The sequence below is a fragment of the Lissotriton vulgaris genome, chromosome 8, assembly GCF_964263255.1.
Source record: "Lissotriton vulgaris chromosome 8, aLisVul1.2, whole genome shotgun sequence".
NCBI lineage: Eukaryota > Metazoa > Chordata > Amphibia > Caudata > Salamandridae > Lissotriton > Lissotriton vulgaris.
In genome coordinates, this window is record NC_141696.1 from 533,592,537 (window position 1) to 533,604,888 (window position 12,352).

The window sequence follows — 12,352 nt, forward strand, 5'->3', positions numbered from 1 at the left end:
GTTTGCTTTTATATTGTTTAGCTTGTTGCCACCAACTTTCATGCAAAGTTTTTTTAATCTATCTGCATATGCAAAATACTACACAGAGATTACTCAACCTTAATATTGATTATCAAAGGTGATTCTTTAAGACTTCACAGAACATTAATATCTGCCAATACCAGTCAGGATTTTATTAAATGTCCTTGATAGATGACACTCCTAAATAATAAGCCTGCTCTGCCTTTAAAAACAGGCATGTGGAAATTCTCTTTCCTGGATACTTTCCTTCACACATTACCTCCCAGAACAGTTCTACAGCAGGTACAACTCTCTCAATAAGGTTTTACAGTCTAACACCTCCAAGCCTCAGGTTCATATTGGTAGCACTTTACGAGAGAATCCAGTAGGGATCAACTCAAGCTGTTCACAACAAACTTCGCATATTTACTGCATGCAAAAAAGAACCATTGTGGTTGGCTTAGGCTTGCTGAATTGAGATAACATCATACAACCTTTTACCCTTTAGTTGTTTTTAAGAACCCATTGTAAGTCCCTTAAAATCTTACATTGCCCAGATGTCATGCAGTCTAGCATAGAGAACAAAAGCAACATCTATTACAAGGACTACACTTGAATATTGTGATGTGCTAGTTCTGCTAATCTTTAATATAGTAAATTCAAAGAGGTCCATTGAGATCCCGGCGCCTGTATTGTGGACCAGACAAAAGCCTGGTTACCATGTTGCTAGACATTCTTTTGTCCATAGCAATACGATAACCACAGAAATTACTAGAAGTTGCAATGTTTATCCTTCACATCTCCAAGTAATTTTCACAATTATCTAAGGCAGCCATTTGCTGTTTGATTGCAGATGTGGAAAAGATCCGCGGTCACAATGTTAACACAATTTTACAGATTTTTACCTAAATATAGAAGGAATGGCTGTCAGTAGTATTAGTACTGGTGCAGCCGTTTCCACTACAATTAAAGGCAACTTCTAGATCTATTCAATATTCACTAAAAGTCTACATCTGAAATAGGGAAAAGTGTCTTTAAAAAAAGAATAAGACCAATGGCAAAATATCTGGATTTGACTTTTGGTATTATTCATTCTTATGAAACATCTTTGAGGACATCTGGACAAAAATGATGCTATGAAAACAGGCAAATCTGTTTCCAACCTGATATGTCTTTTGAGGCACTGTATCTATGATAAACTTAATCAAGATTGTTGGTGGATTCTTTATCCACCACTTCAGTTTCAGGTGCACTATAAAAAAAAAATATTATTATTGGTTCTTTATTATTAAAACTCTTCAATCTCTATAAAGATTTTCACTTTATTCCCTGAACTAGAAAAGGACAACCAGGTTTTGTCAAATTTGCCAGCAGAGTGTAACTTGCAACACTTCTTATGTAGGTCACACTGTTGACATGTACTCTCTCAAACAAATTCATGATGGTTCACCTTTTACCTGCGCTTGGGGAAATAAAGTGATACGAAATGATATACAAATGCTACAATTCAGTACATTTAATACCAGAAGTCGTGTCCTAAGCCCAATGTTCATCTTCCTCATAGGGGTATATACCGTTCTACGTTAAGAATAAACACAGACAGTAAACTGGGGCCTTGCAGAATGAAAACCTGCAGGGCTCCTTGGTCAAATTTAGTATCAGCCCTGGAGACAAAATCTTTTCTACATAAGGGCTTTGCTAGCGTAGTCACGGTTGCCCATGAGGCAAAATTGCATAACTTAATATAGGTTTCCTCTGTAGTTTAATCTGGGGAATGATACACTAACATGGAAATCCTAAAAAACAACGTAATGCACAAAACATTTGGACAGGGTCATTGTAATCATAACTTTCTCGATAAAGTGTTTGCCAGAGCCAACAAATACATATGCTAACAGGTAGCCTGAGGGTTTGAGCCACCAGGACAAGGACTCTCTCTCTCTCTCTCTCTCTCTCTCTCTCTCTACCTCAGAATCCAGGCAAGAGGAGGTCTTGAGGAAAGAGAACTTCAAAAATGACTCTGCTTGGAAAACATGGAACTGGGAGACACGGGCACTGAGCGACTATTACAAATGAGCAAAATGGGCCAGGAAACATCAGACACAAACTGCTAGGACTTGGGAGCGTGGCTTGCTCAGACAAGATGGCGGACGCACTCTGACGAGGCTCCGCCATAATACTCCTAAATATACATACAAATCCTGCTGCCAACCACCCATCCCGCTCTACAATTACCTCACCTTGTGTCTGCACCTGATTATTGACTGGCAAAGCCGTTTGCTTTACCTGTGGGCTGCCAGAAGAGGTGTCCTGCTGCTGGATTGCCACTGTTGGCCTGGACGGACTGCCAGAGATGGGATATTGGGGATCAAGCCGGAGGATCCTGCGCGCGTTGTGCTGCTTGGGTGGCTGCCTGGATCCCCTCTGTGGCGGTGCTTGTGCTGGGAGCCTCTGGCCTGCCTTCCAACTGTGAGGGAGAATTTGAAGAGGCGTGCCGGGACTGTGAGTGTGTGCGCTGGCTGGCCCTACTATAGCGAGGCTGGTGCCTGCCCCGAAGCGCTGCCGACTGGTGAGTGTTGCGGCCCTCTGCGTCCATTCATTCGGCGTTGTTTGGAGCTCTTCAGGAGCGGCTGGGGCCTGGTGGACAGAGATGCGGATCAGGCACCTGCGGTATCCCATGGAGGGCAGCGAGAGTCCCGTCAGACCACGGGCTATGGAACGAGGCCCTGGAGGCTAACTGCCGCCAAAGGGAGGCAGCTACTGCTAATTAAAGATAAGATGCTGCAGCGGACTGCTGCATTGATGTCTGTGCTGTTGCGGAGCTCTGCTGGATCCCTTTCCTCCACTGAAGCTAGATGCTTGCGACCTGGGTCTAGTCTGGAGTGGCTTGTGACATACAGAGTGGATAGGCCCCGGATTGCTTGGGCCCAAGAGATGATGAACTGTTCTAACGCCAATCTGCTCATAAAATGCCCTATGCTGGCTTGGAGTTGAGTTCCTAATTAGGGCTCACCCACGCTCGTTACGCCTTAGCCTATTGCATAATTTGGAGACATTGCAATTGGGTTCCTATCCCTGCTTCTCATCTGTGTTGTAAAACACCATACTGCACCTCTGACAGAACTTGTGAGACCGGAGTGGGCTGCTCGTGCTGCGGTGCCTGCGCGGAGGCTGTGGGCAGCGGCAGGTGGGCCCTGACCGCATTATTTGGAGCGGAGGTTGGGGACGGCTGAAGCGCCTCAGGGAAGGAGAAGAGTGGAAAATCGTCCCAAACTAACAAATAGACAACACACACACCTCCAGTGATGGAAAAGACTAGTAAGATGCAGACAAAATCTACCATGACCCAGCTTCTGGAATGGTAGGGGGTGATCCATCATAGTTAGATTTGATGACGGCCATCCAGGGTTCCTGGGCGGAACTGGCGACAAAGATAGACTCAGTGGCCATAGAAAGTACATTTCCAAAGAGTGGACCTCTGAGGAGGAGTGGCAGATCGCGTGATGACCACAGAGGGGAACATGATGAAGCTACAGAAAGAAGTAACCACCCTCCCGGAGACGGTATCCTGTCTACAGAAATTGTCCATACGGTTTGAAGAATGTGTTGAAGATGCAGAGGGATGTTATAGATGGAATAACGTATGGTTTGTGGGTTTACCGGAGGGAGCAGAGGGCCAGTCTGCGGAACTCTTCCTTGAAGAGGGGCTTGGTAAAATCATGCACACACGACACATGTCAAAATTCTTCACGATTGAACGGGCTCATCAGGTCCTGGTTCAGCTGCGGCACCCAGGTGCCCCATCCGCTGGCCCTCATTGCCTGGCTGTTCAACTACAGAGACTGTGATGCAATCCTGCAGGAGGTGCGAGTGAATAGCTCACCAAACTTTGAGGGTCACATATTATCTATTTTTCCAGATAATACCCTGCCGGTCCAGAACCAACAGAAAATCTTTTTGGAGGTTAAAAACAGATGAGAGACCTTAATCTGTGACACAGCCTGATGTTCCCCGCGAAACTCTGTGTGGTACGCAATGGGAAGGTACACTTTTTATTCACTGCGAACGAGGTCAACGACTGGGTGGGTGCACTGGCTGGAACTTTCTTGCAGGGATCGGAGAGGACTGGAACACTGATACCAAGAGAGCAGAGACACTCGGCGCGCGTGTGAAAACGGGCAGAGAGGAGCAAACATATTGGCTCTTCAGGGCGCTCTGGGTGCATTGAGGTATGCTCCGATGGCACACTTAAGGACACAGAGGTGTTACCTCCATCAAGGGGTTATCCTGTGGTCAGACGGAGCGGCCCTGAGAATGGTAGATAGTACAGATGGGGGCCCAGTCTGAACTACACATGGTGCACAATCTAATTGATATACTGGGGCGGCCCCACAATGTGTTCAGTGGACTTCCGAATATGAGAACCTAGATGACAGATATGTATAGGGAACCAACATCATAAGTTAATTTGCATTGTCTCCTACAGTTACTCATCTATAAGTCGAACTGATAATAATAGTTATAAGATGTTGCTGGCGAAGATTGCCCTTACCCTTCTCTAGATTGCCCCCTTTATTTTTATTTTTCCTTCCCTGTTTCTCAATGGGGAAATACCTGGAGTTGACGTACTGTATGCCTGAATATGTGGGTGCTGGGTGGAGTATGGTGCGTGGACAGGGGTGGTAGGGCCCAGGAGTCTAGGAACTGTGGTGGTACAGCAGGGGAAATACCCTTGCGACTGCTGCGGTGTGCTGATCTCTAGCGGAGCGTTCTAGTTGTTTGGTTATCACTACTTGTATTCTTGGTTTGATACTCACACAAGATATTTTGTATGGGGCGAGAACCTTGGGTTAGTGTGCTGCCTACTTTGAGACTGGTAGGTTCAGGTTGCAGCCGATGGGGAAGGCGGAGTTACAAGGGATTGAAGTTTTGTTAGTTGTATGGTTACAAAAGGTAAATGATTGCTCAGGTGAATGGATGCTGAGAATTATGGTGTAGAGTGGCTGGTCTGATAGCCCGAATCCCGCGCTGTGGATGAGTAACTTGTCTAATGGCTGATGAGGTATTTAAAGTCCTGACATGGAATGTCAGAAGACTTGCAAGATTGGAAAAAAGGCGGAGAGTGTATGCATGCCTCAAAAGCTATCGTATCTCAGTGGCCCTTTTGCAGGAAACACAAATATGGGGTGGCTGTGTTCCCAGCCTGCACAAACGCTGGAGGGGATAGTTATATGAAACGTCAAACTCCTGACATGCATGGGGCACCCAGACATGGATGACTACAGGGGTAGCTTTCCAACACATGTCACATGTGCTAGACCTGGAAGGCCAATTTGTTATTTTGACAGGACTGCTAGATGGGCAAAAGGTGTGCTTTATAAATGTATATGCTCTCATTATTGACTGTGCACGCTATGACCCTGATGTGGCGTTGACTGCTTCCCCATGTTTGATGAGCGAAGTACTCCTAGCAGGCACTGTAACTGTGTGCCCAATGGACTGTTATACCTGGGAGGTCGCCTACCTAGTGCCATAGATCCCGGATCATTCCCCACTCTTGGTGAGCCTGATGTGGGGCTATACTCGCCCTGCGATACCATTATGGAGCCCACGTGCTGAGGATATGATGGACCCCCCTCCCCCCGTTTGCGGCCACAGAGCGAGAAGAGATCACCCATTACTTTCAGGAGAATTGGGGTAGCTCAAGTAGCAGGGTCCATGAATGGGACGCTATGAAGGTAGCGCTTAGAAGAGTCTGTCTAAAAAACACATATGGTGTCCGACAACAACGGACTTGTGACCTAACTAATAATGAAACTCAATAGCGGGACATAGAAATTGAACTACCATCGCAACCTCAGAGATTAGAGGTCTGGCGATGCATCCGCAGTACTCTATCGGATGATTGAAGAAGGCTGGAAAAACATACTTTTACTGAATATTACCAGAAATTGCATGCAGAAGGAGATAGGAAAGGGGCCATGTTGACATGCCTTATAAGACAACAAGAGTCCTGCGAGCTGATACTGAATATACAAGATAGTGCTGGTAAATTGGTAAACTCCCAGATGGCTATAAACAATTTCTTTATGACACACCTCAAAGCGGTATATGCAAAATGTAGGGTTGAACCAAATACTCTTGGGATGCCAGACTTAGACATCCCCATATTAGGTACCGAAGAGAGGATGACACTAGAAGCCGATATAACCAAAGAGGAGGTTTGTGCGGCACTAGGATGGCATAAAAGGGATGGTCTCCCAGCTGAATTCTTCCATAAATATGCATATATAGTGGTGGACAAGCTACTGGAGGTGTACTAACAGACATTGCACTGTGGACGCTTTCCGGACACCATGCGTGCGGCTATTGTGGTACTAGTGCCAAAGCCAGTAAAATAGCTGACAGAGAGGACGTCATGTAGGTCACTCTTACTATTGAATGTTGACGTTAAAATACTGAGTGGATTGTTGGCCGGGCACCTGCCCCTTCACCTGTCGATACTGATACACGAAGATCAATGTGGCTTAATTCCCAAGAGAAGCACCTTCTATAATCTGTGCAGACTGTTCCATGTTATCCATAATCCTGAATAGCGGGAAGGGTTATACTCACTGGTTTTTCTCGATATCGAGCAAGTGTTTGATTCGCTCTCGTGGGACTATCTATGGTGTGTACTGGAGAGGGTGGACCTTGATCCTAAATATATTTCATGGATTAAACTGCTATATGTAGAGCAAAAAGCTAAGATCCAGACAGGTGGTCTGGTGTCTGCAAGTTTTCTTTTGTATTGCAGCACAAGACAGGGTTTTCCCCTGTCGAACCTATTGTTTGCCCTGGCGATGGAGCTATTGGAGGTGCTACTTCACCATAAGCTTGAACTCTGTAGGATCCGAGTGGGCGACAACACACACATGGTGTCTTTATATGCCGAGGGCACCCTGGTGTACCTGCAAGACCCTCGGAACTCAGTGCCGGTGTTGTTGGAAGCCCTGAAGGACTTTGGAGCGATGATCAAGCTGTACGTGAAGACTAACAAATCACGCCTGTTGCTGCTGGGCGGCATGTCTGGGCTGGAGGCAGTTATGCTACCTCTAGTTGGTCTGCTCTGGGGAGTGGTGGTATACGATATCTGGGGATCAAGACTGCATGCGAGAAGCAACACTTCCTGGATCTGAATATAGGCAGAGTAATTGAGGAGCTGCATGCATCGGCACGGTTCTGGAAAGAACTCCAACTCTCCTTGATTGATAAAGCTGCATTGGTGATATTACCATGATGCTTTTATATCTTACAGGGCATGCTCCATGAGATCCCTAGATGATACTTTAAAGAATTGGACAGTTTGATAATAGATTTCCTGTGGGCCACTGCACGGAAACGGATAGGGCTGGCCATATTGAAGCAGACGTGGGAACGGGGAGGTATTGAACTTCCCAATTTGGAACTCTACTATTTTGCAGCCCACCTCCAAAATGCGATCCATTGGTTCGAGGCGGAAGACAACTGGGAAAAGAGGCTCATGGGAGGCGCACGTGGTAACTATATGCTCTCTGAGCTGCTTATGTACGGTGCGTGGACATCAACGACTCAACCATTCCTGGTACTGCAGATGGTCGCATTTGGGAACAGGTAGTTACGAGTGTACTGTACTGTGCGCCATATGCACAGGATATGCCAATCTGGGTTCTGAAACCCTTAGGGCTACAGCAAAAGTGATGTCAGTACAGAGATGGCAGGAAGGGGGAGGTGACGTCCGAGGAGACTTATATCTCAGTGGACAGTTTATTACGCAAGAGGATGAACTGGATTAATTTGTGTGGGGTACTGGACAGTATTTACAATACGCCAAGTTGTCGGCTACGGCCCGTAAGTTTTCGTCCTGTTTTCCCGACGAACAATTACCTTCGGAGACATTGGCTAGACTGCTCGACCTGACTTGAGGCTGCAAACTCATAACACATTTATGCAGGGCACTCCGAGAGGACATGCCAGAGAGAGTTCCTTGGAAGCATGACAGATGAGAGAACATGCTATGAGATGCCTTAACCGCACATGAATGGCAAAAAGTACACATGGGAGCAAGTACTGTAAGCTCAAATGCACGCTTTAAACTTATACAATATAATTATATACACCAGGCGTACCCCCATCCTAAAACGCTTCATGCTATTTACCTTACCAGAACTGACAGATGCCCGAGGTGTGGAACCCTGGAAGCAGACTTTCTGCAAGTAGTATGAACCTGACCTTCCATAGTGCCTTACTGGAATGAGGTATTGCGGAACCTAAATGGTGAGACTGGGAGGGTAATCCCATGTAACCCATGCAAGGTATTGCTAAGTCTGATATCAGCCCCTCCTAAAAGGAAACTTTGGTTTGGAGCTGGCGAAACAGCAATTGCCATCAAGTGGATTGGAGCACAGCCGCCTACAAATATGGAATTGTTACATGTTATGTCTGAATGGGCAGTGGCTGAGGAGGTTAGAATGAAACATACGAGATGCGATGAATGCCTGGAAGATTACGTATTAGCATGGAGACAGATACTGATTGAATTGCAGAATGTGGAGGAGGAGAAGGATGGCTCTGCTGATGCGGTATAAAGATTGATGCATTAGGTCAGGATACTAGGGAACACGACACAGTGTGAAGACAAAGTGGTTGTATCACACTGAATTGGCTAGAAGGTGAACCAGAGACCAGATGAAACTGGGTCAGGTCCATCCGCGGCGAGGGAATTGGGGTCAATACCCAATGATCCTAGTTAAGTTAACTATTGATATTAACAAAAGAATAATTCACACTTGTGTGAGCAATCAAGGGGGTGGGGGAGTTGAAGAACATCTTTTGTTTCTTATATTGTGATGTAATCCTGCATCTCTATACTTAAAGTGTTGTAATGATGTGGGAAATCATATACAACGTAACTGGAAACTAATAAGAAAATATGAAAAAAATCACTGCAGGGACTTTTGAACAACAAAAACAGTGCATGGTAAGGGCACACCTGCTTCAACAGCAAGTCAAGGAAACAACACTAAGTAAAATGTTTCCACTATAACCTATATTAAGAACAGTACAACCCAGATGAAACACAAGATCCACAATGCACTAGAACACTCTGTCATAGAACTATCTATATCGTTTGGAAGGTTAAAAGATCCACTGCATGTACACGTGCACAACACTCTCACAGTTGACACTGCTTAGACAAACTCTTCAACACCCAACTTCCAACTACAAACAATCAGGCAGAGACACACTTGAAATACACACAGGATATGTTGGAAAGTGGTAAGACCTCCATGCCCTTACCTCTATGGAACACAATGAACATACCCCACACAACTCTAACCCATCCACCAACACCTATATGGTTGTGGAATGCATTCGTCCAGTGAAGAACCTCTGCTGTATGGATCACAACTGCAGACACATGTCCGTACAAAGCACCAAGATGTGATTGGTGAACACTGTTCTATACAAACATCCAGTAAGATAACTCATTGTAACACAGAGTTTGTTAAATATCCATACATACAGGCCTTTTAGCAGCTTATTTGTTTGTGTAGCATTCGTTCTTTAGCTGTGAACCAAAGCTTTTGTGAAACTATGGAGAGTAAAACTAAAAACCTGTGTAAATAAATATACAATTGTGAAAGATCATGGCACATTTTACCAGGGGAAAGAATAGGATAAGAAAGGTTAACTGATAGAAAAGTAGAAAACTGGAATTTAGTATCGGATCTCATCTAGAGATCGTATGTTCACAAATTGTTGTCTCAGCTTCAAAATCTTATGCTTGTCTCTGTGGTGGTATGTAGGCAAATGGTTGTCCTTCATTCAAAGCATTTGGATCAGCATGCGACTTCTAGCAGAAAATAATTTATACAAAGAAAGGATAGGAAATGTTGTGCTCTTTGCCTCATTTAGTAACGGTCAACTCTTTTAGGTTTGACCAGGCTACAAAGGCATTTCATAAACACCACAAAGAAATCGAAAACGGCATACTTGAAAAATGCTCAAGAAAACGTGTAAATCAGCTATATTTGCTAGCTGTTATTTTTTGTTTTAAATTTTTTCAGAGAATCGTTTGCTCACAAAACACGTATTTATTTCTTTAAAAATAACATCTGACTAATAGTACAGCACATTTACCTACTTATTTACATTATACTTCAAGTAAGCATGTCATAATAAGGCAGAATATGCTGCTATTAGAAGGGAACACCTTCTTTTTTTAAGATGGCTTCCGAGTTCATCAAATAGAGCCCACCACATACTGAATACAATTAACCTCATGCACTGCAAAGCAAGTCCTCTCGAGAACGCAGACTAATACACCCATAAGTTTGATAGTAAGACAGAAATACCTATCTGGGCTTTCCTAAGATGCAATTGATAATGATTCATATCAGTAGCTGAAGTGGTTTGTATCGCTTTAACTGATGTTCTCTAGTAGACACACCAATTTGAAAATTTGTACTGTTTATGCATACTATGTGTGGGTACCTTCTCCTCTTGCTCAAATTAATGTAAGATTTATGGGTGGCCATCTTTGGTGGGTGTGACTGCCTACATTTAACTCTGAAAGAAAGAAGTACAGCTCTTTGGTGATTTACTGAAAAGGTTCAGCCCAATTTAATTATTTGAGATGAACCTGTAAAAATAATTTCTACTGTACCCCTATCCCTCACCTCCAATTACCCTATAACCTGGTTACTGTGTTCTATTTCTTTTTACCTCATATAACTTATATACCATATATTTACTGTGTTTTATTTTATTTTACTCCAGTTTATTTCATATTGTATTAAGTTCATTTCATGTATGCTGTAGGTGGCAGCTTGTTCTTGTATAACTGACAATTTTTGTGTCTGGTTTATACTTGATAAAAATGCTCTTAAAGTAATAAACCCATGACCTTCAATGTCCATTCATCAGCAGGGAGACAAAAGTGTGTAGTTTGAATTTTATTGTACTAACTGTTTATATATCTGTTGTAAACACAATATTGGTACAGGTTACCCAAGCCAGAATCATTATTATTATTAATTATTCTGAATTTCCTCGCTCTGGTTGCTGTGTATTAAAATGACATTCATTAAAAATATACAGAGAACAAAATGTAAATGGAAAATTTGTAAACCAAATATACATATGTTTCCCCTTGCAATATCATTTGTCTGTCATAAAAAGTCAGTAATTTGTGATTTCCTGCTTAACTACAATAGGAAAGTCTTTTAAGGGATAAAATATGTAAAAAAAATAAAATAAACAAGAAAACATACAAAACTGTTAAAAGTGAAGGAGCCATTAAAGAAGATTGTCCTTCTCTTTCTGTGGGTTTGTCTTTTTTAATTCTACACTTTAATGGCGCTATATAAGAAATATAATAATAATAATAATAATGTACAGAATTATGGTAGGTACCCTTCAGGCAAATAGATATCAATGCTAGGAGGTGCCGAAATCCATGGGTCTGAGTGATCCACAGCAGGCTCTCTCATATATTTCACACCCAGGGCTTGCGGTTCAATTTTCCTTGCATGAATTCAGGTCCAGGACATTCTTGCTTCATCACTGATTTCAGAATTTGTTTAACCCCTTAAGCGCTGCCGTTGGCCGTTGGCCGACGGCAACGCTACCTCCCCAGTGCTGCCGTCGGCCATTGTCCGACGGCATTCCACCCGCGCACGGAAACACCCGCACCGCGGCGGAATTACCGCCGCGGTTAACGGGTTAATGGTTACGACAAACGTTGATGGTAGTTTGCTAACTTTGCCATCTCAGTATGTGTACTTTGAAAAAGTGCACTGTCTTCTTTTACTCTGGAAAAAGCTTATGTTGATTTTAAATCCAATAAAGTAATAACATTAAAAAAGATGTCAGAAAAGAAAATGAAACAGAAAGTACAATAACATTAATTGTGAGCAGAAGCGATGGGTGTACAGGGAACCTCCTCAATTTACAGAACAACAAGGGTCAAATAATGCAAGCAAAAAATAAAACAAGCAGACATGGATATGGATGACATTGTGCAAATTGTATTTTAACTTTCTTATTATTTAATCGTAATATTTGTGCAGCAGTACAACCATGGAGAACCATCAATACCTAAATTTTCCAGGAGACCCAACAGAGATATCATAAGAAGCAGACGTTGAAAAAATATAACAGCACCACCAGCTCGGAGACTACATGGCTGGGTCTACAGAAGAAAGGAGAGCAGAGGGATACATAAAGAAACATTGTATCATGGCAGGGAGGGTGGAAAGGTTTGTTTACCGTGGACCTGGCGGAGTGAATGCTGCTGCCTACAGAGTGGCCGCCAGAAAAGAACTATAAA

The 12,352-nt window shown here is 43.5% G+C and overlaps 1 protein-coding gene across 3 annotated transcripts in view; it reads right to left on the bottom strand.

Moving 5' to 3' along the window:
- PHKA2 (phosphorylase kinase regulatory subunit alpha 2) overlaps positions 1 to 12,352 on the bottom strand; it is an 852,423-nt gene that overhangs the window by 38,551 nt on the left and 801,520 nt on the right. For all 3 annotated transcript variants that reach the window (XM_086934344.1, XM_086934343.1, XM_086934345.1), the window contains one exon: positions 12,292 to 12,345. In XM_086934344.1, coding sequence (XP_086790470.1) covers positions 12,292 to 12,345 — 54 coding nt within the window. The remainder of the gene's footprint in view (positions 1 to 12,291; positions 12,346 to 12,352) is intronic.